At 41.2% G+C, this 18,910-nt stretch overlaps 2 protein-coding genes across 12 annotated transcripts in view; one reads left to right on the forward strand and one right to left on the reverse strand.

Moving 5' to 3' along the window:
• The window catches only part of LOC129736044 (relA-associated inhibitor-like), a 410,983-nt gene that overhangs the window by 118,420 nt on the left and 273,653 nt on the right, over positions 1-18,910 (reverse strand). The gene's annotated exons all lie outside the window — the stretch shown is intronic.
• Positions 1-18,910, forward strand: part of FBLN2 (fibulin 2) — a 106,343-nt gene that overhangs the window by 66,299 nt on the left and 21,134 nt on the right. For all 10 annotated transcript variants that reach the window (XM_055709974.1, XM_055709975.1, XM_055709970.1 and 7 more), the window contains 6 exons: positions 4,030-4,141; positions 8,359-8,488; positions 12,591-12,777; positions 14,223-14,429; positions 16,883-16,999; positions 17,439-17,540. In XM_055709974.1, coding sequence (XP_055565949.1) covers positions 4,030-4,141; positions 8,359-8,488; positions 12,591-12,777; positions 14,223-14,429; positions 16,883-16,999; positions 17,439-17,540 — 855 coding nt within the window. The remainder of the gene's footprint in view (positions 1-4,029; positions 4,142-8,358; positions 8,489-12,590; positions 12,778-14,222; positions 14,430-16,882; positions 17,000-17,438; positions 17,541-18,910) is intronic.

Below are 18,910 nucleotides of genomic sequence, written 5' to 3' on the forward strand. Positions count from 1 at the left end.
GATTAGTAGATTGTGCTATATTCTTGTGTTTTAAACCTAGCAATACCACAGCAACAGATGTGTTTCAGCACTTGGTAAAATGAATGGAGTTTTCACCAAGGGACTGAATTAAAATTTCATTGACAAACTGGTTTATAGCAATGTTTCATAGTTATCTGGTACCAGGTGTATTTCCCGCCACACATATCATCACTCTCATATTGTATAGCAACTCTTATACATAATACAGCTTTTGAGACTCAAGTGTATTTTGAACATTGTTAATAATGCTGCATAAAATGAAAGCATTGCATAGCCTGAAGTCCAGTTGCAGTTTGTTATGGTGCTGTGCCCTTGTGTGTGAGCATGGATGTGGCAGTGTGGGAGGACAGAAATGGCATCAGTCCTGACAGCCCCTCCGCAGCTGTACAGCGTGAGGGTGCGATGTCTGGTTTGGATGGTCTCTCCCTGACACCTTAAAGAGAACGAAGTACAATTTACGAAGGTGCGAAGTGCCTCCTCTTTCCCCCCTCACTCCTTTCTGTTTTTTTCAACCTATAAATAAGGACTCAGTGTAGAGATGCAGTTCTCTGTGCCACAGTCTCCTCTGCAGTCCTGACGGGGCATGCGATTTTTCTGCGGCGTTGACTTGCCATAACACCTCTCCCCTTCTCCTTGTAACCTAATGGTTTCGCATAACTGGGGTTTGTGAGTACAGAAAGGGTGGGGTTTGTCCTGGAAGCCCGACTCCCCCTCTTAGTCTCAACTGCCAAAGCTGTTACTACTCCTTGGAGTTACTGGTGATTGATGCACTAACAAAATTGTGGAAGCACTGGGGCAGGTGCTGCAGGGTCTGATGCTCCGGGCCACAAGGTTGCTGCTGGTTTGAGCACACGTGGCTGCAGCTGTGGGGAGCTGGGTCTTCTCACTTGCTGCAATCTCTCCTCATCCACCCATCCGAGTTAGTGGCAAAGAAGGTATTTTTTCACAGATTATTTTCTCTTTTCAGCGAAAAATGTAGTTAAAGCGTTGAAATATTTTCACTGAGAAGTGTGATTGGGAAATGCTCAGCATTCCCATCTGCCCATGAGTATACGGGCTCTGTGTTGGAAACGCAGTGGCTGCGGTACCACTGTGCAGCCAGGAGTAGGAGCGTGAGGCAGCAGCCCCTGCGGACCCCCCTCACCTCCGCAGCGGGCTCAGGCTTGGCCCCAGGCTTACCCGCAGGAGGAGCAGGGGCCATCCATCCTACCTAGCCTTGTGCCATGCCTTCGCTGCTTGGGGGATAGTTTTCCAATACTGTATTTCATCTGGCTACTGGAGCGGTCAACACTGCTCAGCCAAATCAAACGCAGGTCTGCTGAGGCACTGCCATAGAAGGTGTGAAATGAACCCTGTCAGGAAGCAAGGGACACAGAAGGAAATGGAATTTGGTAATTTGTCTCCCGTGAGATCTTGGTCAGTAATCAGACGTGTTCTTTCTTTCTGCACCTCTTTTTGCCTTGTTAGATAGAGTTTCTTAAAGTTGTTTTCTCATGAGCAGACAAATCATGATCGCAAGCACTGTATTATGTGTGTGTTTAGTTTTTCTAGTTGCTGTTTATAAAGCAAGCCGTACTGGTGGTGAGAACTTTCCAGTTTCCAAAATTTAATATTATCTCCTAAATTAACTGTAATAAGTATAAAGGAATATTCTTCTGCTGAGGGGGGTTGTATTATCTGTGTAAGTGCCACGATTTTTTAGCATTGAAGATAGCACTACACTTATATCTAATTACTCCTTAGCTTTACAAGACACTGTAAACTTTTTCTACTGTTGTTTGAAACATAGAATAACTGCTGTAAACACATGACAGCAGAAACCTGCTTATAATGTAGGCTGTCTCTGTTTCTTCTTGAATTGTGCAGCGTGGATACCCCAATGTTTTGAATCGTAGCCATTTCCAAACTCACTTATGGTTAAATGTTACAGTTTTGCAGAGAAATTTTTTTTTACTTCATACCATATAGCAAATGGAGACAAAATAAAAGATTCTGTTTCATCAAAGCTGGCCTATTGGAGAAGCTGCTGTCTAATGCTGCTGTTAATCCGTTCAAACCAGATGACTCAGAGTCCCTCCTATCGATCCGAACACAATTCCCTGACACATCACATTTGTGTGAGGCCAGTCCAGCAGAGGCTGGCTTCCAAATGCTGAGCTTTGTTGCTGAGTGTTGACATGAGAGTGCTGCACCTTCAGCAGAGCCGTTCTGCAGCAATGGCATTTATCCTAAAAATCCTTGTAAAGAAAGAGGCTCCCCCCCTGCTCATTCAGGAGGCATTTATCTAAAAGCTGGCTGAGAGTTCTTGAAAAGACGTTGTTCTGCAGTGTGGGTTGCTGGGTGTTGGTCAAGGAATGCTCAGTTGTGGAGCTACCCCAGGTCCATTGCACCCGCACATCTACAGCACAACTTTGTGGTGATTTTGTCTTTGTTTCCTCTTAACGGTAACACCAAATCATGCCAGACACTGGCCTGGAAGTATGGATAAAATGCACAAAATGTTCCGTCTATCCATATAGATGGCTTTAAAAGAAACTGGAACACCTCTGATGAGCCAATGGAGACAGCAGGTGCTGCTTCAACTCAGCAGCACAGGGCTGTTGACTGTGGAGAAAGCAGAGCCCTGCGGTCTGATACATCATCTCTGTTATGTGTATTGACATGTATATCGATACTGTGAAATCACAGCCCCCAAGCATTTGTAATGCACCTCATGTCTCTCTGAAAGGCATCTCTTAATCATTTTATTACCTGCTATCTGTGTAACTGTTCCCAAAGCAGGCGGCTCCTGCTGCAGACCTGTTAGCTGCTAAGGGGGAGACCACGTGCTTCGTGCAATGGAGCCCATCCACTGTGTGGGCAGCTAGAGGAAAAATCTTCCTAATGACACAGTACAGTGCCCGCCAGCTGCTGCCATGGAGCAGGTGCGGTGCACTCCAGCATCAGTTTAGTTGGCCTGGGTTACTGATTGTTTGGTGTTTGCACCCCAGTAGCATGGCGAGTGTCCCATCAAGAAGTAAACTTCTGTACAGACTCCAAAAAATACTGTTTCTGCCCAGTCTGATGTATCTGGGTCTGTTCTATACGGTAGATATGTAGTATATTGCAAATCTGCCAGTTTAAGTTGTATTTCACTGGAACCTGAAAAAAGCAAAAGCTACAGCAGCATGCTACGTGTCTGTCTCTTTTACTACATCTTAATGCCAGTGTTTCACTGGAGCTCATCAGCAGAGTCAGTTACGTCTCTCAGACCCTTTTCATTATGCTGTTAAACCAGCTGAACTTTCAAATTCAGCCATTGGGCGCTCTAGGTATATCTACTTTAGGTAATTCTGTAGTTTTTCTTAATCTGTCTTATGGAAACAATTTCTTAATGCTACATATGTCAAACCTACTAAAACCACCCTTGCTAAGTACTAAGAACCTTAAGGGACTATGACAAGGAATGGGTTTCGGTTGGTTGTTACTCATCAGTGAAACTCTTTATTTACAACTTGGTATAAGAGAACTACTGAGGCTTGTGTGTGCCATATGTTAAGCTTGTGTACACTCTGTGTACTGTATTTTGTTGTGAACTTCACTTGAACACCTTCATGCTAGCCTAGCTAGCGCTAGTGAAGGCGTGTTACAATAGCACAATGACTCATTAAATCAACTTGCATTAAGTAGCCAAGTATGGGTTTTCAGGGGTTTTGTGTTCAGAGATGTCAACAGCGGAGTCATCTTCAAACCCGTCTTGTCTTTTATTGTAATTAAAACTTGAAATTGCTTCTGCTGTTCCTCCATGAAGGAGATTACCAGGTGATCGAGTTATGTCCAGATGCTGCAGGTATCAGTTGCCTCTTTCATTTTTTGCATATGACCAAATGAAATGTAGAAAGAAAAAGAAAAAAAAAAAAAAGAAGAAAAAGCTGAACTATTCTTATTTTAAAGATCTTCTCTATTAAGAAAGTAGAACTAAAATGAATCCATTTCATACCAAAAATTCTGGGTGTATGTTTTATACAGGTTCCACAAAGGAATTGATTGAGAGCTGCTGTGGAGCTGGGCAACAGTGGGCTATAGACAATGGGGAGTGCACAGAAATCCCTGTAAGTGGAATGGATGGTGATATTTGCAGGTACGTAAGGCAAAACCAAGCGTTTTAGATTAATGTAGAGAACAGCCTTTTAGAAGAAGTCAAATGATTGTACAATTTGCAGGGTGTCCAAGAGACTGGGAACTGTTTCATTGTATAAATTAATGGTAGACTGGCAGTATGTCATGGCAGATTAGAAAGAAGCATTTCCCCTTCCTTTCCCCAAAATCTAATCTAAGCAAAAGCCTTTTAAGGTTTCTTTTCCTCTGTCACGTGAGCAGAGAACAAATTTTTGTTTCCCAGTTTTATGTGCATCTATGGAGTAGGATATAAATGGAAGGGCAGAGCTTGTCTTCCATTTGACAAGTGCTAAATGCCATGATTATCCATATCATTAAATGATGTGTTTGTTGTCCAATATGAATGGCTGCTGGTTCTGATGTCTGTGTTCACCTGGAGGGAGGACCATATGCCTCAGTAACACTGATGGTATCAGCAGCATCTGGTCTGAGTGAGGGTGCCAGATTCAAACTGCACAGCAAAAAAAGAATAATGGGTGCAGAGTGACATGGACAATATATTACACTAGCTGCAGGCCATCCCGTATCTCCCTCCTCCACCCCAGTCTGAAACAGTCCCTAGGGGGAGGGATGAAGGCAAAGTTATCTGAGACTCACACGGTGCAACATAAGCCAGATGGATTTCTCTAATAGTGATCCCAACATTTGCAGCATTAAAAAAATTTGGCATAATCAGTTTTATCGAAGTTAATATCATTGCACCTTTCTGAAGTTACTGGGAGATTAAAATGCCCCCCCCCCCCCGGGATCTGGCATGACATAACTGACATATGCCAGCTGTCTATGAAGTAAAGACAGATTAAAAAATTCCAGCCTTGGCCTAAGTAGGTGCAAATCCAATAAATTAATGAGTTGCACCTACACATCTGAAGCTGGGTTTAGATGAAAAAGGCAGATCCTAAATACTTCAGTCGTGAATCTCTCTACAAGTTGTGAATTCACGTGATACTCGTGAATCTATTGGGATTTAAAAGAATAAGAGATCAGGAGTTCAGTTGTTTTACTTTCAAAATTTCAATTGCATCCCTGTTTTAAAGATTTAAAACCACCTGTAAATTATTCTGTGTAAATAAAACATTTCCTGTAAAAAAAAGTATTCAAATCTATGGCCTCAGAACCTTGAAAGCATAGACAGAACCTTCCTGCTCCCACTGGGAGGTGTGCCAGTGTGCAGAGCTGGCCACCGTGCCACCACATTGTGTGCCAGAATGCCTGGAAGCCATGCAAGCTCCCAAGAGTCTGACACTAACTCAATTTGGTATCTAAAGATTTTTAAAAGTAGAAAATAGATATTAATTGCAATAATTAGTGACTCTTCTGCCAGGATAGTTCTCTATAAAGCCTTGGGTCTTTATAGAACCACTGCACTGAAGAACTGATTTTTTTCAGCTGAGGCAAATAAGTGAAGCCACCCGTGTGTCTGTCTGCTGAGGCTGTAGGTTGTTTATACAGAGGTTGGAGATTGAGATTTCTTGTTTCCAGGTGCCATTTTTGGATTTTCAAGTGGCAAAACCTTAAATGTTAAAGCTCCTTGTTGATGTAATTTGATGTCTGAACATTGATGTACGAGCTTGGCCTATCTCTGTGTAGTGACCAACAACACTAACTGCAGGATGGGAACTGGAACTACCTAAAAGAGGTCAGGTGTAGTAACTAGATGAATAAAGCAAGTTACAGAAAATCCTTAGATAGCCAGTCGATAGCCAGATGTAAAAATACTCCCAGAGCTTGAACCACTGGCTGTATCAGAAATAGGATGTTAGGCTAGATGAAATCTCATCTGGCCAGTATAGCAGTTTTTATCTCATAATTGATAAGTGTTTTTCATAACTGATACGTGCTTTATCGTAACAGAGCAGTGTTTATCTGGGTGGCATTTACATCAGCTGTACAAGTATGAATCCTGCTTTTTGCTGACACTGTGTCCCAGTTAGAGACTCACATCAGTTTAATACATGGACGTCATCTCACTGATCTTAACCATTTACTCTTTCCCTAAAGCAGAAATATTTTGAATCTTCTTTGAACCAACAACTCATTTATCTGGTCTGTGAAGAGTAGGTTTGTGAAGAAAAAACAAGAGAATGTGGTTAACACTGTGTGTTCCCAAATAATTTTCTGGTAATGGAGTAGCTGAAACAGCAGTGGTGATAGTTAAATACTGAAATAAAAACTGGCCAGTGATACTCCAGTGCTCCAGGCAATACTGTTTCTACTCTTTATTTCGTACATGAAAGGAATTTCTCATGGCTAAATGTCACGTTGCAGAAGAACACGAATCTATAGAGATGTCAGTGTTTTAATATGGTAAACAATTTCCACAGATAAAAATACTTCTAATAGCATTTTGTTATTTCTACAAACGATAATAACTTTCAGCTAGGGTTTTTTTTAAAATGAAAGCTTGGATGTCTTATGTAAACTATAATAGCTAAATTACTGGTACTTTATTATATTTGGATAATAACAATTCATTTATCAAAAAATTGTATTTCTCCAGTTGGCAATTAATACTGGATTAGAAAACTAACCTCCTTGAAAAAGAAGCATGGGGAGGTGGTAATCCCCTTCCTGTAGTCAAACTCAAACCACTGCTTTTTGGTTACACATCTCTTACGCTATCCAGCATAAAAATATTAACGTAAAGCTGGCACAGCAGTCCATTGGTATCAGCAAAAGTAGCAAAGTGGCTGTCACTGGCTGGTTTCTACTGGAAAAAGAGACATCCCTTTCCTTTTCCTACCCCCCACCTTTTTTTATTTATTATTATTTTAATTGAAGCATTAAGATGAAAACTGTGAGTTGGAAATATATTCTTCCCAGAAAAGAGAAGGTTTTGTTTCCTAGGATAACTGTATTTTATTGCAGTAATAATGGTATCTGACTGACAAAAGTTATTTGCTTGCAAGTATTTCTGTTGCAGGAGAATTGCTTTGCTATGATGCGCTGGCTGTTAAAATGCATCAACCTCCCACTCACCATTACCAGGGTACCCCAGAAAGCAGTGTGCCCTGCAGCAGCGCATCAGCAAGAGATACTTAGACACCAAGGTTATTCTTGGAAAAAGAAAAACTTTCCTTAAGTCCTTCATGCCACCAAATCTGTCCAGGACAGAAATTTACCCTTACTCATAACATAATATGTTATTTCATCTGAGTTTTAACATGTTCATCTGTGTCACATAGGCCCATTCCACAGGTCACGTACTCAACATAACCCCCTCAGGATAATTCTTGTGGCCTGCAGCTCTCAGTCCTCACCCTTCCCCATCACAGGGGCCCTTCCCCCCCCAGCCCAGAGTGCTGCTGGTCCCATGCTGCGTGGATTGAGAGACTGGGTCATGGAGTGAAACCAAAGGGACTGTGTCATTTTCGCTGCCCTTTTGTATGTGAATGAAAGAAGCACATACCTCTTCAAAGGGGCGGGGGGGGAACACACTATAGACTTTAAAATAGTAGGGAAGCTTATTTTATTATTTCAGTGAACGTCTATTACATTTCTTTTAGGGATTTGCCATTTAGATTTTTAATCTGTTTCATTTCAACCTTCAGTGAATCTTGTTAAAATGTTTGATTTGAAGAGCCATATATAGGAAATTTACGTTCCCCAAGTACTTCATATACAGTGATCAAGTCACCCATAACCTTCTCTTTCATAACTGAAGTTAGAGGAAAGCTTAAATTGTGCGTAACAATCTGCAGGGCTATAAAGGAGAGTTTATAGCGGGTTTGTGATGTGACACTTTCCTTAAGTCCTGTCCAGAGCTTCAGTCCTCTGACTGGTGAAGAAGTAAGTGTGTACAAGTGTTTTCCAGGGAAGAAGGTTTCTGTCTGTTTTCTGTTTCTGAAATCTTCGGAAGACTTCTGAGAAGCAAAACATGGGGAAGAGGACTGTTGCACAAACACAGATGAGCTGTAAGGGGTATTGGTGACCAGATAGTGACCTAAACACAAGACTCCTTGAGCATTTATCAGTACATATTTTTGTTAGAAATGAGGAAAAAAATATATCCAGCAAAGGTTGGTGGTAGTATCTGTATTATACTAGTATTGACACCTATGTCAAAGAGAGACCAAATCTGTGGAACGTACTGTGAATCCAATAGGTCTGGCTTTTTTGCACCCCATCCCAATGTCTTCTCAATGTCAGTGAAGACATGACCTCTGTGATCCTTTGCAGAATTGCTCAGAAGCAGTGTTGTGTCTCCACCGTAAAGGAGAACAGTTGCCTGGCTGGCATGATTGCTGCGAAGGAAGGAGATGTGTGTGGACCAGAGGAAAGTGACCCCTGTGGAGGATCTTCGTATAAGGTAGGTTACTCTGATGCTTTTATAGGTTTTGTTCTGAATATTGAAGGTGTCCTCATTTCCTGCATTTAGCAGTAATTTCTTCATATATTATTATGGAGCACAGAAAATTATAAAGTCGCAGGAATGTGGCAGGGAAATTACACTGTTGGTATTTAGGTTTCAACTGCCTGGTGATGCAGCCCCTTTTGAAACTTCACAGTAATGTTGTTTTGAATTATTTCCATCTCCATTTTTAAGATTTAACTTGCTGTATTACTTTTGCCTTCTCGCTTTGGAAGTATCTGAAAAGACCATTTCAGTTTTTATATCTATGGTGTGGAAGAACTTAGAAAATGATAGGGCAAAACTTAATTGAAGATATAATGCAAAACCCATTACTGAACAGTTTGCTTAGCTACAGTGTTGAATTGCAGCCTCATTTCTCAGTCGAATAAAACGATGGATGAGAGGAACAAGCATTTTAGATGATGATGGAAGCTCTTGTTCATAAATAAAGGCAGATCATTAACGAATGGTTCAAATCACAAATCCTGACCCACAGCCTCAGCTTATATAAATGAGATTTGCTTTATGAGAATCAGTGGAGCCAAACCAATTTAAACCAGTTTGAAGATTCAGCATCTTGCTTGCTTACTTGCCTTTTTTTAACAGAAGGGTGCATTTCAGAATTCATTTCACTCTGATAATAATTTACATAGCTATATCTAAGCTTAATAGCAGCTTCCGCTGTCTCAGCAGGAAACTGATTAGTTCTGTCTCTTCTTATACATCGGCGATTCTTGCGGATAATTGTTCACTGGAAAAGCAAGATACGTGGACATCTACTGTGGATTTTAAAGTTTAATTAGCTATGCCGATTTGTCATTTCCAGAACTACTATTTACTTTGGTCTGGAGTCCACCATTAGAATAAAAAGAGAATTTGTGCATTTGGGAGAAGACATTAATATTTCTGAAGTGAGACAGAATTATTATTCTTAGGTTTTCACCATGGTTCTTTTGCATGCCAGACAGAGCACAAGCCGTAGAGTAAGTCTTATCACACATGCCATTCCTTAGAAAGAAGTAGAGTGGGAAAACTTCATCATTCCTGTCTGAACTGAAAAAAGTTACAAAATACTCTCATGGACTAGCTCCTCGTGCCAGTTCCAATGTAATGTTTTCCTTCAAGAGAAACCATCTGAAATGGTAAAATTATTGAAGGGATAGCTTTGCCTTCCTTTTTAGCTCCTTTAGCTATTTAGTCATTGCAGCTACTGCTTGGAAAAAAAATGAAATACTGGGACTGTTGAGACTTTAAGAAAGGCTTTCTAATGTTGTTATAGTTAAACATTCTTCCAGAGGTGACCTCACAGAAAGCGCTGACAGTGCATCACAGTGTTTCCCCTGATCCGCTCTGCTATTAGTGACTGCTGTGTCTGGGTGTTGTAAATCAAAAAGGTTGTCTGGAATGTGGAAAGATAAGTTTGTTTCCCCAAAGACTTTGTAAAAAGTGTTTATGCTGTCCTGCTAAAAGCCAGGGGTTTTCTTCCAGGTAACTAATGTGTGTAGGTCTTCTTCAGGCATCTTTGATGTGGGGTCTTTATTTTTGCTTCAAGATGAATGCAGCAGTGCCAGTTCTTTAGATCGAAGCATTCAGCTTCTGTTCAATACAACTTCATCTTAGGCTGCTTTTAATTGTTATTTACTCTAAAAAGCACATGTTTAGGGACTTCTTCCTAGTAGATGAAGACACCACCATGGTATAATGCAGTTATGCTGGATTCTAGCAAAGATATTTTTGAGAAGAACATAGAAAGTTGTGAATCAAACAGTAGTTCTCAGGGTGTGTTTCTTGATTGCAATGTAAAAATAATTTTCGTTGTTATTAAATCAATTGTAGAATTCTGGTAAGTTCAAAAGGTAGCTAATAGGAGATCAAGATATTCAAGTTTTTGCATTTTAGTAGGAACTTTCCAACGAACAAGTTTTTCCACTGGAAAATGAGACACTTGTATTCATCTGGAAAATATGTAAACCCAGAAGTGTATGACTGACTTATACCCTCTGTGATGCCTGCACATGGGCTAAATTGTGAATCAAAACTATGACTGAAAAAAGCCATGTTCTTCAAGGCAAATATTCCAACATTTTACAATACTTGAGTAAAAACATGTATTGTCCTTAACTTCTTCTATTTTGCATACTGAAGCTGCAAAAATTGTACCAAAATTAAAAATATTTATAGAAGGTAGAATTTTCGGTTCATAAAATTTTAATTTGGGGATTCTGGATTTGGGAAGGATGAAAACAGGATTTTTCTCTTTTCTAGCATGACCACCATCCATTATAGCTGGATCATTATTTTTTTAAAATACTTCTTTTGAAAAGATGATTTAGCCCATTTAGTATAAAAAAAAAAATATTCAGCATCTTCAGGACCTGTACTGTAAATTTTTTACAAACATGTATTTGGGCACGTAAAGGCAACTCTTCCTGGCTGTGCATATTTGCAAATGTGAATAATGTCTACTGGTTGTGACGTTTGGGGATTTTTCAGATCAGGAAGCAGGCCATAAAACATGAGCTGTAGTCATAAGTACTGGGTCAAACATGCAAGGGGTACATACTGCGTGTGAAATGCTCAAGAAACCCTAAAGCTACAGTGTTTGAATCTTGAATAAAGTGACTCAGCAGAAGAGTTTCTGCAGACTGAGCTGCTGGTGGACAAGTTTCCCTGTCTCCCTAGTGGAGACAGACTCTGTTTTAATGTGAATGCCCGTCTAGGTTTGCTAATCATGAAAAGTGATTCCTTCCCATTTCCATACTGTGTCCAACCCTTACAACACTGCTTCTCTTATTTGATTGCCTCAGGTCACAGATCTCTCTCCTGGGAAGAGGGAGCTTAGTTCAGTTTTCTTCTCTTCCGTCCTTGGACTTTCTGTTGACATAGCTAACTGGTGCCAGTTTGAATTACAACCTTCGTTTTATGTGTCTGACGCTTGTTCATAGACTGAATATTTGAGTAGACTGAAATTGCTTCTCCTGGTTCAGAGGCTATTGCAGTGTGGCTGCAGACGACAAATGACCGCTGCTGGGCTGGATGTCTTGACTGTCAAAGTTGTTGCAGAGGGAAGGAGGCTCTGCATTTTACAGCTATACTGCCAGTGAAAGCATCTAAATGTATATATTAGGGAAGTCAGGACGCTTAGATTTAAATCCAGACAGGCATCTCCAATTCACATATAACCTGTAGCAGAGACTTACAGCTGCTCCGCTTCCTTGCTTGATTTGGTATCCACTATGCATACGCATAGTGTGGACTTTTTGAATTTGATATAATTTATCTGATGCATTTCTGTGGCCTGACTGTGCAATAGATTTGTATGTGACCGAGTAAAGCGTGATACAGTTTTTGTCTGCCACTTGCAGCAGAGGAAAATGCATGAGAGGCCACATTTCAGGGATGCCCCGCTGCATCAGCCTGTCAGTGAAGCTGCTGCTTAGCTATGCTCAGGAAAGAAAAAGCAGGCAGACAGCTCATAACACACACCCTGGCCTTTCTCTAGCCACTGTCTCAGCGGGATGCTGTCCAGGACAGTCACGTAACTAAAGGTCATAGCAGGTTTGCAGGGCAGCGGTGCATAGGGCAAAGTCTTTACTGACATACTGACAGAGCTCAGATGCTGATGATGATCCTTATGCCCATGCAAGATATTTATGAACCCTTTCACGTTGCTTCAAGCAACTAACCATTTTTTTGAGATCTAACGCAGGGAGGTATAGATCTGTATTGTCTATAATCTACTATATTCAAAGCAATGGCTGTGTGCAAGAGCTAGCTAGGAAGAGGTGATCTGTGGCACCACTACTTCCTTGCACGCACGTTGCTGAAACCATTGTCACAGGCTTTGTGTTTAGCCTGGTTGCATTTGACCTGTTTGTGCAGGAGGGCAAAAACCAGCACAAGTAAAGCTTTGATGTTTGCAACTGTCTAAACCCAAAGTGCTTTTCCAGATGCTCCACTGTTAAAGGAAGCACAGATCAGTTCCAGGTGTGTGTGTGGTCTTATCCCTGAAACAGACTGTTAAATTCTTGTTGCTGATAGTCTCCTCCTTTTGCAGCAATGCTGCGATTGCTGTAACCTGGGCCTGCGATTAAGGAGCGAGGGGAAAACCTGTGAGTCCAACATAAATCTGGGCTACCCCTGCAGTCATGTGATGCTGTCCTGCTGTGAAGGAGGAGATCACTTTATCCATCCAGAAATAAAAAGGCATCCTGAACCTTTGCCAACAGTGACACCTGAGAAAGGTAAGTGTCCATTTATGTATTTGAAGACATTGCAGATAAGGTCTCTGTCTCATGTGGTCACATGGGGAGATGCTAGAAGGAGTAATGCCACAGGAGCACAGTTGCCTTCTCTCTCAGATCAAGTATAGACTTCCTTGTTCTTAAAGCAGTTCTGAAAAAGGAAAAAAAAATATGTAGGTGTTTCTGATCCTTAAAACATGCCTTCTTTAGTACTTCGGGGTTTTGTTTGTTTTTCCCCTCTGAGTCACACGGTACAGGGACCTGCCACTAGTAAGAAGCCTTGGTAAGAAGCAAAGTTGAAGCTGGTCATTGTATTTTTAGCAGAAGAAATCCTGAAAGAGTCTGTGCAAAGCAAATTACAAGTTTTTTCCAGACAAAGTAGTCCCGTGGATTATGATACCAATGAAACATCCTGGGAATAGATTTCCTCTTGTTTTGGTGAACATCACAGCAGCTTTCTCACAGCACACTCTGGAGAAGCCCCAGAGCACTGCCGTTTGTTTTCACTCTTCCAACATATAAGCATAGTGATGCTGAGGAGCCAAGTCAAATCCCTGCAGGCAGAGAGGCATGACAGATCTGGAGCTTGGACAGTTATGCTTCCTCCCTCAGCCCAATGTCACACTCCTTCCAGCATCACTCTGTAGCCACTTGTCATGCACGAGTTGCATGGTAACCTCCTGCATACGCTAGGGTTCAAGTTTTGTGCATTCTTTTCTCATAAATTAAATGTGTATTTTCTCTTGCCAACAAATGTAAGGGTTTATTTCAACCTAGCTGAGACCTCACTGGGCAAGAAAGTTTGCGTTGTATGTGTTTCAGAAAAGCCGACTGAGAAACTCGCTGAACAATTAATTTTAGTGTCACAGAAAGTCTTGTCAAACTTGGTCAGGAAATGGAAAGGATAGTGCTTTTGCCAGTGTTTAAAAGGAGTAGGTAGGGTAGCCCTGTCACTCTTAAGTGGTCCCAGAATTTTTGTAAATGCTAGTTACAGAAGTAGCCCATAAATTAATAGTGGTGTTGAAAAGAGTTTCCAAACCAACTGGATAAGTTTTTTTTCCTGAAATTTGAAATTCGGTGTAGTTCTTTAGTGGGGCCAATTTCAGATGGGGCTTCAGTGTGATATCTTAGTTCAAAAAACGATAGCAATGGTGTTAGTAGTCAGTGTGAAAGGTGAGGTTGTAACCTCCCACGGTCACATCTCCCACATATTTCTCAGTGACTCCTGTAAAATGTCTGTCCCTCCAGCCTGTTATGGAAGGAGGTGGTGGACCTTCAGCACCATGGTCTTACCTTCAGGTTGGGTTCATTCTCTCTTGTCCTTGGGCTAAGTGTTCTGAGTAGATTTGACTGTGTCTGGAGTTTGTGTGACCAAACACTCCATACTGTATGGTGCTAATGCTAAAGCACGTATTAGAGAACCAGCAAGTGGTGTCCTCTTGTAGTTTCAGAGATGGAAGATCACAATGAAGCTTTGTCCATCAGCAATGAAGCTGAACTGTCAAATAACCTGCCTGGAGATGACCTGGATGAATGTCTTATCTATGGTGGGGAACTCTGTCAGCATTTGTGTATAAACACTGTGGGGTCCTACAAGTGTTCGTGTTTTCCAGAATTCACTTTGCAAGATGATGGGACTAGCTGCTCTCCAGGTGAGAAAATGGGCAGGAAACACCATGAATGATGGTCTTTGTGCCACCTGCATTGATCTACCAAACTTTTCTTTACTTTCTCTGTAGTTTCTGTGAGGTTTTTTATGGGTTTTGATGCATGGACATTTTCCATAGAAATTGGACAGGTTAATAATGTAAGGAAAAAAAAACATTTAGGAAACTTAATTATACCTTATTTTTGTATATCAGTGGCATGAGATCAGGTGGTATTTAATATCTTCAGATCAACTCTTTTTGCTTTTCAGAAGAGGATTTGTGAATATTCTTAATGAAATACCTTTTCTTCTTAGAGTCATTTTGTATTTCACAGTTAGCTTTCCTTTAAATAAACTTTACTCAGTTCAAACAGACAGCATTGCTTCCTGAACTTTGATTTTTATCTAAAATCATTAACATCTTTCAGTGATACAAAATCTAAATATATCTAGTGTGGTGGAAGTCTTGAAAAGCGAGTCTATTGTGTTGTAATTGTTTTGATGTCTGGAGTTCTCCAATGGCAAGATTTCAGATCAGATAACTTGAAAAGTTGAAACCTTATATTAGTTACAAGTGCTTTCAGTTATTTAACAAGCAAAACAAGTGTTGCCATCCAATGACAAAATTCCGTAGACTTCAAATAGTTTCTGCCCAAGCCAAACAATGAGCATTCATTATGTCATTCTTTTCAACGTGATGTTACAACACTTACATCAGTAACGTGTTTGACAGTGTGTCTGCGGCAGCTGTCTGCCCTGTTGTTTATATTAAAATTCTGGGGAAGGAACCTAATCCAAAAGAAGCAAAGAAAATGGTTCTTACTTTAGCCCTGCAAAATTTGGCTTGATTGTTCACCTGGAGTGTATGTGTGGTTTTGTTCTGCTTTGCTTTGCTTTGCTTTGCTTCCCCCACTACAAACTCTGTTGAAGTGCAGATTTGGGTTAATAAATCTAGTATCAGGATAGTCAGTCATCTTGGCAGATCTGCAAGACTGCAGTGCTTATGGCTGTGCCAAGACATGTAGAGGATTTACAGAGCTCAGCTGAGGTGGAGGATTGTGACAAGGGTAGGAGACTGTGAGCGAGACATCTGAGACACAGAGGAGGAGCGAAGCGAGGCAGAGTTGCTGCTGTCATCCTGGAATCCTGGGCCAGGTTAAAGGCTGGCTGAGGGAGGGGGCAGGGCAGGGCACCACGCTTGCTACGCTTGGCCAATCCAATGTGCTCTACCTGGCAATGTGGCACAGCAGCCTTTTATTTCTCATTTATCCTCTGTGTATGTGCCCATCTCTGTGGTGTGGCCTGTGCATGGAGACCCCAGACAGTTTTGAATCTCATACCGTTGGGGAATTTTTACTACTGTGGTTAGATATAATGCTTTTGTATTTGTACCTGTCCCAGTACATTTCCAGCTTTTTGCTGGACTGAGAATGTTTTTGTATTTAATTTTTGTTTTTTAAAACATGTCACACTTTTTCACAAGGCTTGGAAGTAGTGATGTCCTTGCAGTGGGTCTGTGAGGCAGGGAGAAAGCATACTTTGATGAAACTTCAAAAGCTGCTTCTTGCTTCTCTGCTCTCTCTGGGGAAATCATTCAGGCTATACCACAAGCAGGTGACTTTCATTTGCCTGTGTGTCACAGCCCATTGTATGCCTGTGATTTCATTTTGGTTTCAAGTGAAATTGCTCTTCCTGTACCCCAAACCTGTATTGCAGTCACACAGTCATTTAATGTCATTGCATGGTGGCTCACACTGTGCTCCAGGTGACACTTGAACCCAAATCAATGGGAAAAGGACACATCCCTCTTAAAGAATAATACTGCCTTACAGATTTAGGCTTCTAGTTTGTTGATATTGATAAACTGCATTATTCTTATTGATGTAACAGAGCTGCTTCTTTTTTTAACTATTCTGATACCTTTAACATTACTTTGTTGAAAATCTTCATGACAGATAGCAGCTGTCATATTTTCCACTTGGCTGTGTAAAAGTCATTCCAGAGTATCCCATGCTTGTAAAGGTGAGCGTCTGCTCTTCATCTGTGTTGAAACAGCATGTACAGAATATGTTTAAAGACTTGGCGTGGGTTTGGCTTTTTCCTTCATCATACACTGAATGAAAGACAGCCACTGTATTTACAATATAGCAATATTTTTAAAAGTAGAATTAGCACTTTCTGGTTTATTCATTAGGTGTTGCAATATTTTACAGAAATTATCCATGATGTTTGTGAGTATCTCAGAGAGAGAGAGAGCTGTCAGGCAGTTGTTCATATCAGATGGCAGCTTCCAAAAGCAACTGTTCACGCCACACATAGACAGTTGTCCAGGACACCAAAATGTTTCCTCCTACAAATCGTGAGGGAGTGGGATGGATGGGATGAGGACCCTTGCCATGGGGTGTCTGGTGGAGATGATGCTGTCTGTGATCCATCTCTGCCTCCCTTGCCTTACAGATCCTGACAGAGGACAGGTGGAGAGGCTGGAAGCAGAAGCCACCATCCCTCCAGCAGCCTCTCCTTCTCAGCCTCTTCTCATCATGTCCTTACAAGAAGGGCAGGATAAATGTAAAGGTATGTTGGAGGTGTAAACTGCAGATGCAGACAAGTGAGGAATGTTTAGAGAGCCAGAATAAAATTTCATGCATCCTTTCACCAATCTGATTTCAGTGCACATCCTTAATCGGTTACCTCTGGCATAAGGCTGAGGAATTGTCAGGGGAGACCTGAGGAAGTAATTTGAGGCTTTACTCTGGCTTCAGGGTTGTTACACACCTGCTATTTAGTTTAAAGTAAGCAGTGCAGCATAAGGCAAGCAATACAGGTAGGAGGGGCACAGGTGTGTTTCTGTAGGAGGGTTGTAAATAGTGATTAGAGCTGCCTGGACAGATTGTTTACAAACTGCATTCCCTGTTGCCTAAATTGGGATTTTATTTGGATGACTCAGAGGTTTGTTACTTCAGCTGATCTGTGTTGAGAATGCTAATGTATGATGCAATTTTGCTTTGTATAGATAACGGCCCCTGCAAGCACATCTGCAATATCGTGGAAGGAAATGTTGTATGCTCTTGTTTGTCTGGATATACGATCATGGCTGATAGGTTTTCTTGTGAAGGTAAGTGGTTCAGTTCACCACAGAGACAGGGTTTAAAGCAGTTTTATATCTCATACCCATAGGTGTTTCTCTGAGGGCTCCTTCTCTACTGTGAATTGCAAGTGGCAATACAGAGGCTATTTGGCAGAAGGAATACCAGATCTGCTTCACAGATAACTCCTGAAGCGTGTCTATCCAGTGTGCCTGTTACCTGGGGACTTCAGGTGAAGGCAGGCCTGGATTTGTGCTCTTTTCCTCTGATGTTCCAGGCTTTTTTTCAGCCCTCTTGGTTTCTGTTCCCACTACTATTCCTCCCGAGCGTCTGCCTACACAGCTATGGACATGCAGCTTTTCCTCCTGAGAACAGGAGCAGCTCGCAGGACACAGGCACATTTGCTGACCTGCAGAACGCCCTTAGAGCTACAGCTGTGCCTTGTCACCTGTTTTCTTTGTTTTGATTTCTGCTTGCCTTGAAAACCTGGATTCAATGAGGCTTCGCTGTGAGCTGGTCCAGCTCCATGTGTTTCACTTGACACTGAAGCTCAGGCCTGCACAGTGACAAACAGTAAATTCCAAAGCTGCATCATGATTGTTCACATTATATACATTTTTAGGGACAAGTCTGGGTAGTGACAAAGGGTATGCTTGCTAGGGAAAGATTTTGGGGGTCAGAAGCAATGCCCTGTGACATACTTTAATTATAAATCTATAAGTATGGGAGCAATAACAGCCAGCAGTGAAATGCAAGTAGAAGCTTCTGATACTCGGAATAGCTCACAAGTGATCCACATCACTCTTAATCTCAGATCTTCTTGAATAACGAATAATTTTCATGAAATTCCAGATAGTCCATGAAGAAAATTGGAATTTAATATCACCAGATAATATATTCACTGTGCATTGCTTACTCAAGTGTGGTGGAAGCTAATTTGATTAATTAATGTCAGAATCAAAATGGGCATTTCAAGGCAATCGTTTTCCAACAGGAGGTGAAAAAATTCAGAAGTGTCAGTGGAAATAGTGAGTTTAAATTGTAGCAAGGGACATTTATAATCTACGCTAAAGTAAGTATTTGATGGTAAGGGTGGTGGTTTGCTGAAACACATTTCCTGCCAAGAAGTGTGTGTTGCCTCTGTGTGACTGCCTGTTTTTAAGAATGGCTCTTTCTGGAATGACAAAAAGTGTAGGGGTGTGAGCAAGGATGAGATGATCGCCGAGGGTTTATTCCAGCCCTGTTTTCAGCGTAACACTGTATGTATTGTAGCACGGTGCTGATATAGTAGCTCCAACACACTTCATTTAGGCATCTCCAGCATGAAAGAAGTGTTGTTTCATTTCAGAAATTGTTCTAATAGAATTCTATTTTTCCCTTTTGGTTGCAACATGTTGAT

Source organism: Falco cherrug, chromosome 4, assembly GCF_023634085.1.
Source record: "Falco cherrug isolate bFalChe1 chromosome 4, bFalChe1.pri, whole genome shotgun sequence".
NCBI lineage: Eukaryota > Metazoa > Chordata > Aves > Falconiformes > Falconidae > Falco > Falco cherrug.